The 17,673-nt window shown below is 45.1% G+C and overlaps 1 protein-coding gene across 3 annotated transcripts in view; it reads left to right on the top strand.

Moving 5' to 3' along the window:
* Window positions 1-17,673, top strand: part of LOC128445718 (serine/threonine-protein phosphatase 2A 55 kDa regulatory subunit B beta isoform) — a 47,108-nt gene that overhangs the window by 12,273 nt on the left and 17,162 nt on the right. Inside the window, exon 1 of one of the 3 annotated variants that reach the window (XM_053428518.1) lies at window positions 15,442-15,511. The exons of the other annotated variants lie outside the window; for them this stretch is intronic. Coding sequence (XP_053284493.1) covers window positions 15,442-15,511 — 70 coding nt within the window. Of the gene's footprint in view, window positions 1-15,441; window positions 15,512-17,673 lie in introns of those variants that run through there. 3 annotated transcript variants of the gene reach the window in all.

Here is a 17,673-nt window from a genome sequence, read left to right as displayed (position 1 = left end):
ACATAGAAACCTCTTCTCACCATCCTCGCTCACCACTTGATTACTGAAGTGTGTCTGTAGAAACCAACTCCCAGCTGGACTCCCCTCCTCCTTGCTCCTCGCTCCTCTGGTTGTTTCAGTTGCTCGTCTGTCTGAGGAGATGGACGTACGTGTTTTATTGTGTGACCCCCCCCCCGGTTGACCTCATACATTTATGCTGAATACTTGAGTCACAGGGCTGCTCCCATGTCTCCCCCCCCCCCCTTACAGATTGTTCATCTCAGAGCCCTGAGCAGGCAGGCCGCGGTGTCCGTGTTGGCAGAGTAATTAGTTAAGCTCTGTGTCATAAGCCAAGGGTTGACAAAATATGGATCCAATATTGATTCTGTCTCATCAAATGCAAGGGGAGCATGTCCACCGTGCAGCTGCCGACACATGCACCACCACGAGTTTGTTTCAAAATCGTCCGCTTATGATCCTTAGGTTTAGAAAATAGTGATAGAAGATGGTCCTAGGATCCAGAAAGAGATTTCCTGTATTGATTGAAATGTGAACTGAGCGTGAGTCCACTCACACACACATACGCAGCCACGTGCGCACACATACACACACTTACCATAACCACTATGAATCTGATGAATCTAACCCTAAGCCTAACCCTACCTTAACCACTGACCCCCCAAACAACAAATCAGCTTTTTATCCTAATTAGGTTCACAGCTTGTGTCTGCAAAAGGCCAAATGTAGCCTATCCGTGGAACACATACACACACAGGCTATTTTGAGAGCCATTCCATCAATGTCTAACCAACAGCATATTGATCTTGTATTACAGCTGATATTTATTAATCTCAGATAAATCAGTTTGGTGGATATGTAAAAGGACACTGACGTAGGTAAGTGTTTTCAAGTCTGCATTTAATTTTTTATATATATATATATATAGCCCTCCGATCTATTTGTTTTGTGGGATTTTAATTTGTTTATTTGTGAGTCAACAGTAGAGTGGAAAGGAAATGAGGAGAGAGAAATAGAAAGACACTCAATAAATGTTCCCAAGGGTTGTTGCTGTATTTCCATACTGACCGCAGAGAGAATCATTTCTAAAGTGATGTCTAAGTGAGGGGGTCAAATTCAAAACTAGCTCTTAAAGAGCAGGCATAGGCGACATCAGACATGTTAGACAACTCCAGGAGTATGTACCAAAGTTTTTCATTGTGCTTCTGTGTTTACCTGCTGAACCACTGTAGAGGGATAGAAACACAAAGATGTAACTTTTGAAGGATAGACACTTGATTTGGATAACTCAGACTGCTGAAGCCTCATATCATCACCAGCTGTACAAGGACTGTAGATCAATTTACAAGAAGCTGAGAACAAGATCACATCACAACTATTTCCCCCTCAATAGACTGGTAACCCGAAGTTTTTCGAATTGATTTTACATTCATTCAATTCATTCAATTCTAAATCTAAAATCATTGAATGAACTGAGCAGACCTTTTAAGATCCCAGCCCCTGCATGTAATCTTGCTGTTAACCAGCTACTCTGTACCAGGTTAAGACTTGAGGAGGGTAGAGTGTTCTTTGTTTGGCCGCCACAGCTGTGTAACAACCTCCCCCTGTCGATCAGACAAGCTACCTCAATATCCTCTTTTAAAAATGCAATTTTATAAAATGGCATTTAATTTGTGTTTATTTTATTGTTGTATTTCATTATTTTGTATGATTATGTAGGATTGCTTTGGGACAAGCTTAAAAAATATATATTTGTCTTCTTAGGTAAAATGATTTATTAGTCAACAAACCCAGCCCCCTGTATAAACAGAATTTTTGACCCAACACACTCACAAAACATTAAAGGAGGGATCCTACATGTTTTTTATTTTTGTTATTGATCTCCACAGTCTATTGACTTTATCTTGAGGGATTTACCAGGGAAAGCTTTACTCCATTTTATAATTGGATTGGGTGCCATATTTCCTTTTGCCAGATGGTGGTGCTCTAAGATTGGCTCTTGATACTACATGCAGAAGTCACTAAAGCTTTATTTGACCTCTTTGTTCACATCCGTTGTAAAGTATATATAAACATGTGATAGTTTGATAGACCGACAGACAGCCATACATAGATAGATAAATAGATAGATAATGTGTATATATAGTGATTTATAGCACTGTACCATTTGGTTTCGGCAGAAGAAAGTGTGTTGACAGACAGCCAGCATTAGATTAGATTAGATTAGATTTTCTTTATTTATCCACACAATGGGGAAATTCACTTGTTACAGCAATAAAGGAAAACAGAATTAAAGTAACAGTGCCGAAGCACAAATAAAAAAGATCACAATATGTACACTACTCAAACTACACATAATAAGAGTACAGATAACAAACAGATAACAAACAACCTGCAAAACAGACACTGTGCAAAAGCAGGTGCTGGGGATAAAGTGGAATGATGTAAGTGTTATTGTAATGAAAACAAAAATATTATAAGTAATATTTCAACAGTAGTGACCATGATACAGAAAAATAATTAAAAAGTAAGTGACCATAATATAAATAATACTACAACATAGCATACTGGAAATATAAATAATGCAATGTAACCATTTTAAGTGACCATGATATAAATATAGATGTAAAGTGTTGTAAATAAATATTGTGCATGGTAGTGGACTGAGTAAAACAAAAATACAAACATAAATAAGAAAAATAAAAATACAAATACAGCTATGGTGAGAGGTTGAGTGGAGATGGAGATAATCGACAGGGACTACAACATTATCAGGTGGTGCTGGTGTTGTAGAGCCTGACTGCGGCCGGGATGAAGGACCTGCGGAACCTCTCCTTCTTACACCGTGGGTGTAACAGTCTGCTGCTGAAGGAGCTGCTCAGGGACCCCACAATGTCATGTAGGGGGTGAGAGGTGTTGCCCATGACGGACGCCAGCTTGGCTAACATCCTTCTGTCCCCCACTTCCTCAATGGAGTCCAGAGGACAGTCCAGGACAGAGCTCGCTCTTCTTATCAGTCTGTTGAGCCTGCTCCTGTCTCTGTCCGTGCTACCCCCCCTCCAGCAGACCACCGCGTAGAAGATGGCTGAGGCCACCACAGAGTCATAAAAAGTCCTGAGGAGAGCCCTGCACACTCCGAAGGACCTCAGCCTCCTCAGCAGATGGAGGCGGCTCTGGCCCTTCTTATAGAGGGCATGTGTGTTGTCCAACCAGTCCAGTTTGTTGTTGAGGTGAACACCCAGGAATTTGTAGCTCTCCACCACCTCTATGTCCAATCCCTGGATGTTCACTGGTGTTAAGTAGGATGCTTTTTTCCGGAAGTTCACGATCATCTCCTTCGTCTTGCTGGTGTTCAGCTGAAGCTGGTTCAGCTCACTCCAGCTGACGAAGTCTGTGATGACCGCCCTGTACTCCAGGTCATTCCCCTCCGGAACACATCCAACGATGGCTGTGTCATCAGAGAACTTCTGGATGTGGCAGTGTGTGGTGTTGTGGGTGAAGTCGGAGGTGTAGAGGGTGAAGAGGAAAGGGGAGAGCACCGTACCCTGAGGGGCACCTGTGCTGCAGAGCACCACGTCAGACACACAGTGATGGAGCCTCACATACTGTGGTCTCTTTGTGAGGTAGTCCGTTGTCCATGCAGCCAGGTGTTGGTCCACTCCCACGTTCTCCATCTTCACTTTGAGCAGTGAAGGCTGGATGGAGTTGAATGCACTTGAGAAGTCAAAAAACATGACCCTCACAGTGTTCCTGCTGTCCTCCAGGTGTAGCAGGGATCTGTGCAGCAGGTAGGTAACTGAGTCGTCCACCCCAATCCCAGGCTGGTAAGCAAACTGCAGGGGGTCCAGCTGTGTGCCCACCAGCAGTCGTAGGTGTCTCAGGATAATCCTCTCCATCGTCTTCATCAGGTGAGAAGTCAAGGCAACTGGCCTGAAGTGGTTTGGCTCCTTGGGGCGCGGCGTCTTCGGCACCGGGACCACACAGGAGGTCTTCCACAGGGCTGGGACTTTCTCCAGGCTCAGGCTTAGATTGAACAAATGCCTGATCACACCACAGAGCTGGTCAGCACAGTCCTTGAGCAGTCTTGGGCTGATACCATCCGGGCCCGGGGCCTTCCTAGCCTTGATCTTCTTGAGTTGGCTTCTCACCTGATCATCTGTTATAGAGAGGGGGGTGGAGGATGATTGGGGTGGGGGTGTGGGGGTGAGGAGTGGTGAGAGTATCAAGGGGGGATGATGATCTGGAGATGGGGTGGGGGTGGGCTGGTGGGGGTCAGGTGTCGAAGGTGGCAGGCTGAGGAGGGGGGGGGGGGGCTGGCCAGGAGAGGTGTGAAGAGGGGGCGGGGGGAGGGGAATCAAATCTATTGAAGAACAGATTCAGTTCGTCTGCCCAGTCCTTGTCCCCGCTGGGTTGTTGTCTTCCCACACCTTTTCCGTGGCCTGCGATGGTCTGCAGCCCTCTCCAGACGTCCCTGGCGTTGTTCTGCTCCAGCCGCTTCTCCAGTTTCTTCCTGTAGCTGTCCTTCCCCTTCCTGATCATCAGCCGGAGTTCCTTCTGGACTCTGCGCAGCTCCTCTTTGTCCCCCGAACTGAAGACCCTCTTCTTCTCGTTCAGCAGGGTCTTTATCTCGGGGGTCACCCAGGGTTTGTTGTTGGGAAAACACCGTACCAGCTTGGAGGGCACAGTGTTCTCCTCGCAGAAGTTAATATAATCAGTGATACAGTGGGTCATGCTGTCAATATCAGTGCCGTGGGGGCTGCAGAGTGCATCCCAGTCTGTAGTCTCGAAGCAGTCTCTGAGCCTAGCACTGGTCTCCTCAGACCACTCCTTAACAAGCCTCTTCACAGGTCGTTGTTTATTCACCACAGGGGTGTAGTCCGTGACGAGGTGAACGAGGTTGTGATCCGAGCGACCAAGCGGGGGGAGGGGGGATGAGGTGTATGCATCCTTGATGTTTGCATACAGTAGGTCCAAAGTTTTATTTTCTCTAGTGTGGCAGTTCACGTACTGGGTGAAGGTGGGAAGAGCAGAGGACAGAGGGGCATGGTTGAAGTCACCGGAGATGAGGAGGAGGGCTTGGGGGTGCTGGCTTTGAAGATGCGAGATAACTGTGTGGATACGATCTGAAGCTACAGCAGCGACCGCCGAGGGGGGGATGTACACAGTCACAACAATAACATGTGAAAACTCCCTCGGGAGATAGTATGGCCGCATGCTGACCGCTAACAGCTCCAAATCTCTGGTGCAGAGTATCTCCTTCACGCTGATGTGTCCCGGGTGGCACCATCTATCGTTAACCAACACAGCGATCCCCCCTCCTTTCTTCTTACCGCACTCCGTTGCTTTTCGGTCCGCTCGTACGAGTTGGAAGCCTTCCAGATTTACGTGTGAGTCCGGAGAAAGTTCAGTCAGCCACGTCTCTGTGAAGCACATGAGGCTGCATACCCTGTATTCCCTCTGCAGTCGGGTCAGCGCCGTCAACTCTTCCATCTTGTTTGGGAGAGATCTTACATTCCCCATGATGACAGACGGTAAACATGGTTTAAACCGTCTTTTCCGCTCCCTGCGCTTCACTCCCGCTCTGCATCCTCTTTTCCTCCTCCGTAACTCCTCGAGGATCTCCGGCCGCTCCGCGCAGAGAAGGGGTGTGTGGCGCAGGCCCAACAGCTGATCACGGGTGTAAACAATGGAGCCTTGGTTGAATGGGTTCCCCACAGCCACACCAAAAAGTGCCGAAAACAGCAAGGAGCAAACTACGAATGTTAAAATGTGAACATCCATAGCTGCGCACTTGCTTAAAGTGTCAATGAGGTAAAAAAAAACAACAAGAAAAATACACTAAAAACACTATTTACACACTAAAAAGAGGTACGGAAAGTGAGAGCTGCTGTAACAGGCTGCCACTCACGCAGCGCCATCTTGGATTCTTGATGATAAACAGACAGATGGACAGTCCACTTTTGCCAGCCAGTCCCTTCGTCACACTGTGCCATGTCAGAGACTGTGAGCCCCTGAGGCTGCTTTACATCATAACTGATCCCTCTCACCAGATCGATTGCTCGAGCAATAAAAATGGAGCCCGGCTGAAATGAGAAAGTGGCTGGGTGAGCCCATCGACGTGTTTCTATTAAAACAAGTGGGGAATTTATTGTTGCAGTTGTAGAGGCTGAGCACACCTTAAGCTTGTCTTCAAACGTGTGTGTGTGTGGGTGTCAGTGTTTGTGTCGTTGATAGAAAAGTGTGGATGGACAGCTTGCCACCCTGTGGGTACCACGACTACAGTCTATCTGTGATCCACGCTGGCAGCTGCTCTGCCAAATGGGATTTTCCTGGAGATTACAGCCTCTAAGTGTGACACGCTCGCATGTGTTTGTCTTTGTTGTTGACGGAGTGCGAGTGCCGACTATTTTAATAAAGCTGTGTGGTGTTTTTTGTGTGTGCATTGAATTGTGTGTGTGTCAGTGTGTGTGTGTGTGGGGGGGGGGATGGATGGGTGTGGGTGGGTGGGGGTGTTTTGAGCCAAGGTGCACAGAGAACATGTTCTGTTGTCACATGGGGCTGGTTGAGACATGACTGGATGGCTGCAGGGGACCCTCTCTGGCAAGCTGCACTCACAGGAAGGGAGGGGACTTGTTCGGATTTTGGGGTCAGGCTTTTCCACCCGGCTGCTGCTTATTAGCAACATTCAGTCCTGCTGCAAAGACTTTGGCTTCAGGGGGTTTCAACTGTCTCTCTCTGGTTCATGTTAAAGGTTCATATCGATTGAAGACCCATATATTGTATAACTATTTTGGATCAATATGAATACCAAGGCAGCGTATTATTATTTTCCGTCATTGATTATGAATACATCTTTTTGATTAATTCTCTTAAGCAAAAATGTCAAGGATTCCCCAGTTCCAGCAGTAAAGGGGATTTTCTTTTTTGATAGTAAAATAGATCATTTTTGGCACTTTGACCATTATCTGATAAATACATTTATCTTGACATTCTAACATTGGCATTCACTGTTTGTCAATCAAAAGATGAAATGATTATTTGAGTTATTGAGAAAATAATCCGCCATGATTAATCACAGTGATAACCTGAATGTCACCCCTGTCTTATTTCTTGAGAAAAATCACAAAAATGTTAAAAAAAAAGAAATATCTCTAAATGTTAAGGAAAGTAAAAAAAAAGGGGATCCACATCCTTACCTAAATTAATCAGTTCATTTATTTAATATAATACAAGAAATTAGTGGCTAATGCTTAATCACATTTGCCCGGAAGAGCCCAAACAATTTCAAATTACTATCACTAGAAACTAAGAAAACCAGCAGCCATTCAGTGTGTAATTTATCTAAATTAGTTTTCAGTGGAAGAATAACTCGTAAACTAATCATTTCAGCTGTATGGGAAATACCTAGAAGGCCATACTGACTCTATTCCTGAGGTAGAATTATACTTCAAGAGAAATATCTCACTAAGCTTCATATGTGATTTGAGAATGTGACTTTTAGAGCTGGTACATTAAAACTGATACTGGCACTTAATGACTGACCAACTCTTTCCTTATTTAAATGCCTTCTAAAATGAAAAATGTTCCTTTAATAGTGGATAATATGATCATATACTGTACTGATATAATGTCCTCAAAGTTGTTTCATTTTTTATACACTGTGCTGCTGCCCTAGGCGTGGTTTTTAAATCACATCATTACACTGAGCTGCATGTGCAATATAATAAACTGCCACATACAGTATGAATTCCAGTTTTTAAGGTGGATTTTCCCTTTAACCCATTTAAGAGTCATTTTTAGTTTGCCTCAGCGTCTGCTCCTCTGTGCACGGCCCCTGAACATATAAGCTGTGCATGGATCCCTGGTCATTTATAGGGAGGTAGCTTTGTAGTCTCTCACTAACCTGCTTAACCTACTTTCCACATGCCGCTCTTTCATCTGTCCACAGAGAGGAAAGTGCCGTCGGATAAATATAGCATATACTTAACAACAAGCACGCGGTCCTTCCGAGCTTCCTGAGCTGTACACAAATGGGTCCACGCTTTGTTGTAACCTTTTCTCTTGATGCATCACTGATCATTCCACTAATGAAACCCAGCCCCGCTCGGAACATGATACTCCCCATGTTTGGCCCATTAACCCAACTGGTAGGGAACGTGTTGGGCTGCGCTTCAATCTTTATTGAGATGAATATGACCAAAATAATGACATTTTAAGATCCTAATTGTCCAATTGTGCTGACAGATGTTGTGCTGCATTGCGATGCCAGTGCAATTGCAGTTTCCTAGCAACCGGAGAGGCACAATGCAACGATTTTCTGTTAAGTGGAAATCATTTTCTCTCAGCAAGGCGAGGCTGTATATTCACACAACAAATATGAATCCCACAACGTGTGCTTGCTTCTTCACATTTAGGCTCGTGTTCGTGTGAGCTTCGCTGCTTCGAACAACGCAACAGAAAAACGCTAGCACGCATGTTTCTGGGTGTGTATGTATTGACGTGTGTTTTGTGACAGGATGCCAGTGCAGGTTAACATCCACAAGGGTCCTGTGTGCCTCTCTATACTCTAGAGGTGTGGCGGAGCTTATGAAAGAGCCGCGCTGCCGCAGACAGAGTCATCTCAGTTGATTAATTTTCAACCAAAATGCTCCGTCTTGTGCTAATCATTGTACATGCATTCTTTTCAATTAATTCACTATCAGGGGAGGCAGGGAGTGGGGGGAGGTTGGGGGAGGGGGAGAGGAGAGTCTGGGGGAAACAGAAAATCCAATCGTGCCGGTCTGAAGTCGCCGCGCAATGGAGCATTAGTCTCATCCTGATGTAATTGGAATGACACCAAGAGTAAAGCCTGCTGATTTAGGGACAGCCCCTAGGCTTGATTTAATGCCCTCTACCAAAACTATACATCCATCTTTTTATCTTCCTGCGCTCCCCTCTCCCGGGCCCTCCATTCTCCTCCGTACATCCCTCCCCCACCCTGTGTTGCCGCACTCCTGCTTGTTCACTAGCTACAGCGCCATGCATCTCCATCTGTACTCAATTAAAAAAAGAAGAGTAGCCACATTTTGTAATTTCTTTTTTAAAGCCCTTAAGGTTATAAACTCCCAGCCGAGTGTGTATTTCCCGGCATCGTACCTACTCCTAATGGCATTTACGCACTCGAATGGCTGTGTTTTACTCTCACGGAGGTTATGTTTTAATAGCGAGTAAATATCTCCAGAGAAGAGTGCAAGAAGAGGGCAGACTGAGCAGGTGTATCCAGGCCAGGGTGCTGCATCCCCAGGGTTCACTGCTGCTCCGTCCCCTGACAGATGGACTGCCAGGGCAATCCTATTACCCCCATGTGTTTAGCTGCTCTTAATGCCAGGGTGGGCTGCATGGCTGATGGTAGGCAATGAATGTTTGGAGACAGAACCTCATGCTACTGAATGGGGATCATACTGATTTGTTTGATAACAATATCTGAAAGCAGCGGACAGTCAGTGAAAATTACAACCATGAAGACTTTGTGGCCCAGCTGGTGAAATCAGATACGGCTCGTCTCACTGAGGGATGTCAAGTTAATTCGGCTCAAGTGCTCATTAGGCTTTTTTCTGTATATTTCACACACTGGGTTTACCCTTTTAAAATTGGGTCTATATTTTTTACTATGTATTCTCATCACCTTCACCATTCTGAACTCAGGTTGCTTCAAATGCCTTTTTTATGAAAAGTATCTTAACACATGTATTGTACCATTCACATACCAAACTAGAATCAATAGAGCATATACCTCCATCAAGGCCCAACAGTCCCCTTATGAAATCCTGTTTAAATTCACTAGATATTTATGTAGATCTCCACCTACACTCATAAATATCAGTCCTCCAGACATGTCAGATTTTTTGCATCAATATCCATGAACTAATCCCTTGGAAATTGGTGAAAATGCAACCAACCAACCCACTCACAACCCATTGACCACACAACCATATAAACAACTGGACAGGTGTGAAATCTAAACCTCCTTGGTGGAGGTAATTTAGGAATTTTAAAAACCTTTGACCTGTCCTGAAAAAAGCCATGAAAGTCGTGCCTGAAACATTTGGTGACTTTACAATAATCCTTTACATACACGTAGCGATTGGCTTGAATATTAATTCAGGTTTTCCTACTACTGTAACTAAAACCACTATGTTCATTTAGTTTCACATTTTAATCATCATTATTGTTCATTTGACAGAGTTTGTCACAATATTGTACCTATATTGTTTTGACCATCATTAAACCATTGTTGGCAATACTGTAAATCAGTAAATGCTTCATGACAGTATAAATCCATCCTCGCAGCATGAATCTATCGATCGCTGTGTCGTTGAGTCGGTTCAACACTTTGGCTCAAACTGAAAAATCTCCTTGTGAACCCTTGTGACTTTGGTGGTTCCCTCAGTTAGGAATGAAATACGTCTACTACAGTCACGTTCCCCTGAGGACGTTAGGATTTAGACAACTAGCCTAGCTGTAGACTCTAAAACACCATTTCGTCCAAAAGTACCCAGAACCTTTAATCCGATGGAATGTTTTTCCAGCAACTACAAGTCTTTTGGTTTGACTTTGGTCTCAATGAAATTGTTTGATATTGTCCAGTATTTAAAAACAGATTATGTGGACCTTGTATCCACTGCACAGAAATGTATTTTTCTTCCAACAATACACATGGATTTTATCCATATTTTTTTAATAATATTCTTCTACTTGTTATTGTAGTATACGCCTTTACGTCTATGTGTGTGAAAATATATTGTTTTAATCTATTCTTGGGGATCTTGTAACAGGGGCTCTTTACACAGCAATCACTACCGCACAGACTCTGCCTCCAAAACTCAAGATGGCGTCCCCTTTATATGAGATATTTAGCTTCATTTCTGTACAGTGGGAAGTGGAGATGCATCATCCATCTTTATTTTCAAATCTATGTTCCAGAAACTATTTCAGATTTCTAATTGCACTGAAGTACTTGATTTTGATTAAGTTTATCAGCATTTATGGGGAAAAAACGTTATTTTCATTTTGCAAGACCTATGTGTGGCATATATTTGTGTTTCAACCTGATCACAATTTAAAACTTCAGGGTATTAGGGTATGATCAAACTTTTGTGAACAGCTTACAGTTGAATCATTACAAGTCAAATTACTATTAGTCATTCCATTCATTATTCCATTATTTGTTTAAATATATTAAATAACAATACATAAGACGTATTTCTTGTATCCATTTTGGATTGATCTGCCGAAAACCCTCAATCTTGTTGGATTAACTGGAGGAAAATAATCAATATCTATCCTATTTAACCCAGACATTATCCAGTGGTCAATACTTAGTATTGATTGCAATCCATGAGATTCTGAGATATGAGGGAATTCCAGGGAAGGTGGGTAATAACTCAAATATCTATACTTTGTGTGTGAGCATGTGCTGTGTATGTTGTTTGGTATGCAGACAGCGTCTGTGCCGCCTGTGGCCCCTTCACCAGCATCTGCAGGTCAAGCAATTACCACACATCAAGGAAAGCAATTGGGCATGACTAAAATATCATTGCCATGTGATTGTGTCCCTATGTTTGGTGCTGCTCGAGCCTAATTTAACCCACTTTGTCCATACGATCGAGGAGAATTGAGGACACGCTCTCCAATTCCGGGGCCTCCCCCGAGCATTTCCTGCAAGTCTGACACACAGCAGCTGGGTTGTATAGATGCCCTGTCACTGGTCTCCCACCCCAGCGGAGTGGGAGACGAGGTGTAATGAACATGAGAAGTCGGGTACCAGAGGAGAACAAGTAGCTGGAGGTGTGGGGGAGGGAAGATTAAATGAGCCATGGGTTGCAGAAAGTTCAAAGCTCTGAGAATGTAACCCCTTTTCCACGGGTCCAAAAACCCATACTACCTCTTTTACACCAATATTGGAAGACATACATACAGATACATACATTCAGGTTTTTCTCCTCAATGCATCAGGTTCAACCTCATGAACGCACTGAAAACTGAGATGCTCTCTCACCTTGCTGTCTTGCCAAATTAGCGTGTTTCCATTAATTCCGATCTGAAGTATTTCTGAAAATCTGTTTTGTACAAATTTGACAGGACACAATTAATTCATATGTATTCTAACCCCATGTTCCACCATTTTCATAGCAGAACAACAAAACATTACATAACAATGATAAAACCAGTGTCTATCGCAAGGTAATCTGGCCTGAGAGTGAAGGTCGATGGCCAGATGTTAAGCCCCTCTTCCCCTGGTCAAAAAACCCCCACGAAATCTGGAACACCCGAGTGAAAGCGCAAATGTTCTCTTCTTTATTTTGGCAGTCTAGACGCTGACACTGCACTTATTCTGCGCGACATTATGATGCACTTTGCATTGTAAAAAATGCAACAATGGCAAAATAGTGAGACTCACTGGTGAAGAAAACAGAAAGGCAAACACTTCTACCGGCGACGGGATAGGAGTCAATCTTCTTTTACCACATTCGTTTCCGTATATTCGCTACTTTTGGTGTAAACTGACCCGGGGGTCACCTGTAAATGGTAAATGGCTTTGGATTTATATAGCGCTTTTCTAGTCTTGATGACCACTCAAAGCGCTTTACAGTACAGTTCTACATTCACCCATTCACACGCACATTCATACAGTGCATCTATTCGCAGTACTTAGTTATTCTATGGGGGGCCATTCGGGGTTCAGCATCTTGCCCAAGGACACTTCGGCATGCAGATGGCTCAGACTGGGGATCGAACTGCCGACCTTCAGGTTGGAGGACAGCCACAGCCGCCCGTGTGTGGTCGTGGAATTATAAAAAGCCCAACTGGTTTCCAATCAGTAGGTACAGCATGAAGGCTGACATGGTTGAGGGAGGGGGGAGTGAAAATAAAAGGGTTGAAGTGGAAAGGAGATTGGCATGTGTGCAGAGGGAGCGGGACAGAGGCAGACAGAGAGACAGTAAATGTCATTAGGGAGGCAGCATTGATCCCAGGCCCTGGCTCCGAGAGGCATCCTCCACTTATTCCTTCATTATACAGTCAAATATGTCTGTACCTTTAACTGCAGCCCCCTGCCCTCCATCAGACTGTCTCACTGCCTCATAATCCCCCTCCTCACCTCCCGACAGAATCTGACAAAACTCGGCCTCTAATCCATGTGGCTTCATTCCCCTTAAAATCCATTGTTTCCATTTCGATTTCATTCAGTCTCACTGCTCAGCTGTAACTTAGCCGAAGTGTAAGTTACAGCCGAGCAGGGAGGGGTTTCCCTGCGTGTTTCCTTTTGTCCTCACAGACCCCTGTTTAAATATTGATGGAGATGTGAAACGCTGCTGACCGCTCAGTCAGATCTCAGAGGGTCAAGGATGGCAGAGCTTCTCTGCAGATTTCATTAGGGGAGCACAAGACTGTAAATATGGAATCATGCGAATCCCGGGCCCTCGCCAACGCTCCAGCAGGCTTCATTATCTCCCTGCATGGATAATGCCCCGTAATGTATTCCGGTGGAGATGGAGGTGTGATGGGGTGTAAAATAGCATGTGTAGGAAGGCCCTGTTTCTTTCTTTTTTATTGTTTTTATGTACAAGCAGGCCGCCTCTCTCACAGCAAGATCCCCATTAGTGCAGAAGCAGAGGATTGGATGTGCAAATGGTCGCGTGGATTAGAGAGCTATAATGCATTTAGGAGAGGGGGCTCTGCAATCTCTTTATTGCTGCTGCTGATGTGTGTTGAGGCTCGCACAGGGGAGATACCCAGGGTCCCTTTGTGGAACCAGGGAGATTTAGGGTAAAGTGAGTAGATAAGGGGAGGAGGGATTCACTGCCAGCACGCACACGCACACACACACGCACACACACATCAAAGATTATAGTTTGAGGAGAAGACTCGTTGTGTGTGGTGTTATTAAACCCAGCATGGAAATGAGATCTTCCCAGAAAGAGGCGCAGACGGTGGCCCTGCTAATCTAATTAATCAGCGTCTGGTTCTTTTTTTTTTGGTCATCTCTCTGTCGCTCTCGCCTCTCCAGTTTTCTTCTTTACTCGGCTCATCCCTCCCTTTCTCCCTTGTGCCTTCCTGATATCTATGTCTAAAGTCCATGCTCACATAAGTGTATGGACAGAAAGGTGCCCAGTCACGTGCCTCATATAAAGCATCTCTTGTCTTCCCCTGGCAAGAATAGCTGCGGTTGAGAGGGAACTGGATCTGGGAGCATGGAAAGTAGAGGCTTATCCGTGTCTCTGCATGCAGCAGGGTGTAGGGGTGGTGGGGATGCAGGATCTACCAGGCTTTAGAGGCAACCTGCTACCAGGCCGTGGGGTAGCTTTCGGCTTTAACACGTACAGACCTGGTTGATGGTGATCAGGATGTGGGTGAACAGACCCTGAACCAGGGCCGGGTCTAGACAGGCATGTATGAGGGGGCAGCCACAAATCTTGAGGGGGCATTGTGCCTAACCCTAACCCTAACCCTATTTAGTTTGAGGGGGCACAACATTTATTTGAGGGGGCCAGGCCCCCTCTTGCCCCTGCCTAGACCCGGCCCTGCCCTGAACTCTTCTTTAACTGGTGGTGGTGGTGCTCTGATGGTGGTGGTGGTTCGACTGAGAATCCAATTTGCTGCTTGTGGATATTTTTTTTTAAAGAGCCAGCCGCCAGGCAGCATGGGAGGGGCCGCCCACTGCTGAAGCGCAGCAGCAGCAGCAGCACAGTGCGCTATCCGTTGCAGTGAGTCAGCTGAGCTGCCGGTATCCAAGGCGCGCGGAGAGGGAGAGAGAGAGGAGTCTTTGCAGGATCTGGAGACAGAAAGGCCGCTGTGTAACTTTGGAGAGTCTGACAGGGAAATACTGAAGTGATAGGAGCAAGCTTGTTGACGCATAATCCCGCCCGCCCCGCTGGCACTGGTGCAGGCACAGGGAGGGGGGCAAATCAAGCCTCACACAAACTCAAATCCTCCAGAAGAGACTCGCGGAGTGCGCTGCTGCTGCTGAGACGGAATCAGCCACCTCCATGCAGGGAGACGCAACCTTTTTTTGACGTTTTTTTATTGACGCACCGTGGTGATGATGTGTGTCCTTTACGTGCAGATGAATGATCTGAAGCAGAGGACGTAATGCGCTTTAATAATTAGGCTCTAAATCCACTGCTGGATTCGGCACAGTCCCTGCGTCGCGGACAGTGCGCGCTGTTGGATGCGCCCTGAGGTGTGGACAAGACCTGCCCGTGCATCATCATCATCACCACTATCCTCAGCAGCAGCGACATCACAGGCATTTATTTGATCGCGATTGTGTTTATTACACGGGGAGATCTGGAGCCATGACAGCCCCCCCGCTGGTCTCAGCACTGCCCGCCACCTGCTGACGGTACCGGGCAGGATGGTGAGCAGGTCTGCCGCGTTCAGGATCCCGAACCAGCCGATTTATCAATGGAGGAGGAGAGTGACACCCGGAAAATCAACAACAGCTTCCTGCGCGACCACAACTATGCAACCGAAGGTATTTAAAAAGTGACGATGTTGAGGGGAGAGAGAGAGAGAGAGAAAAAAAATCCCTATCCTATCCTGAGCTGTTACTCTGCAGATCACCTGAGGCTGTAGCTGGAGGGAGGCTGATATCACAGCGAATGCACCAGCCATTGCACGGGATCATTACAATAATTATCAGGCAAATAGCCCAGTGAAGAGACATCACTGTGCAGTTGTTTACATGGATGCCTTTTGGCTTGCATTAGGTCGTTTAGAGGGAATTTAATCGCACTGTAATCTTCTGTGAGGGTATTAAAGAAGGCGTTGTTTCATGTTAATGTTCCCAGTGGAGGTTAGTGGTGTCACTGGCAGGAAATGATGAGGTGGCTTCCCATCATACACGCTATTTCAGGATCCTTTAATCTGCACGGACGTGGAATAAAGCTGCTTTTGGAGTCTCATGTGATGCAGTTGGAATAACTGATCAAGAAATGTATTTTCCTCACCCTGTGTTGAGAGAATGAGACGGAGGAGACAGGGAGGGTGGCCTGATTTAAGGAAGCAGCATCTCCCTCACACACACACACTTTTTCTTACAGTACATCTACATAAGCATGCATTGAACAATAGCTGTGACTTGCAGAGCTTTTAAATCCTGCTCCCTGCTGCACGTGAGCGAGTGTCCCCCCTTCACTGACCAAACATCGGCCTATTAACCATTTGATACTTAATAGTTCCCTTGTGTTCCACCAATCAGCTCCATCTGTCCTCCGCAAGCTGCTTAGATTGGTGATCAACATAAAAACACTGATTTACAGGTAGAGGTTATCGCTGATCTCATTACCACCTCCATTCTCGTATATAAGATTGTGCAGATTGGTTATGGACATTAACTTCAGTTATCAGTATGATCATAAAAAGCAGCGGGGACTGAGAGCTTTTCATTACACAGACAACATTAACATAAGGTCAACTTCATCAGCCCGTGTTTACAAAGTATTCTAGGGCGGAAGCTAATGATTCACTCATTTGCAGTATATTGATCAGCAAATTGTTTTGTCCATTAAATGTGGAAAAATTACCAAATTTCATTTTAACCGACAAAAGGAGATTGCATTCAAATTGCTGCTTTTATTCAACGAATAGTCTTAAAAGCAAATATAATCAGCTTAACGTCGTATGTGACAAATAAAAGCATCAAATCTTGACACGTGAAGCTAAACCCCGCGAGTGGGAGGCCATTGTTGCTTGAAAATGACTAAAATGAGGAATTATTCTAATGATTTTACGCCGAATGACTAATTGATCAATGAACTAATTGTTGCTGCTTCATTACCTTGGTACTGTAAGTTTTTTTGTCTCTAAATTCAGTGCGCCTTGTTTTATTTGCACATTTGTAATGGTTTCTGCAGCAGTGGGGGAAGCCTTCAATCCATATCTCACCATTTTTGCCTCCCACGTACCACGAGGTTTAAAATCAGACAATAAAGGAACAGATAAAATATGATGGGATATACCACAATCAAGCATCTATCCCGTAGGTTGTAAGGAAAGAAAAGTGGTGTAGAATAGAGGTTGTTGGAGGGTGTATGTGGCTGCAGGGTGGGTCAGAGCCACAATGGCTCCTTGGGTTTGCCAGTAGCTCAGGTTACTGATGCCACTGCAGGTTGGAGGAGAGACAAAGTCACAGCTCAGGAGGAAGATGGTCTCTTTCTCCTGATGCTTTTTGTATTTTTTCTTTCAAATTTAAACACAAGTGAGCAGCATCATGATTTGTTCTGCTCCCCGGCTCTTTCAGATGAATCCCTGTCATTGCTAAACACACAGTCACTGGTTCAGAGGGAGCGGAAGTGAAGTGGGGGTGGGAGTGGTGTGATGGATATCTTTGTGTGATGTGTGCGCTGAGATGAAAAAAAAATGGGAGGGGAGCTTCTTCCAGCTTCTCCCCGTCTCTCTGTCTCCCTCCTTCACTCTGTCTCATCCTTTTGATGGAGAGAGAGTGCATTAGAGTTGTACAGGTTGTAAAACGTGTCTCCTTAAAGCAAAGCACTGTCTAGTCTCTGGCCCATCTGTGCTTTTCAAACAATGAGACTCGACTTTTGTTATTTTCTTTATAGTGACAATTTATGGTGGAGCGTCACATCTCATATATCATGAATGTGCATGTGTGTGCGTGTGCTATCACTGTCCCTC

Source organism: Pleuronectes platessa, chromosome 8, assembly GCF_947347685.1.
Source record: "Pleuronectes platessa chromosome 8, fPlePla1.1, whole genome shotgun sequence".
Taxonomy (NCBI): Eukaryota; Metazoa; Chordata; class Actinopteri; order Pleuronectiformes; family Pleuronectidae; genus Pleuronectes; species Pleuronectes platessa.
This window is presented reverse-complemented; position numbering and strand designations above follow the sequence as displayed.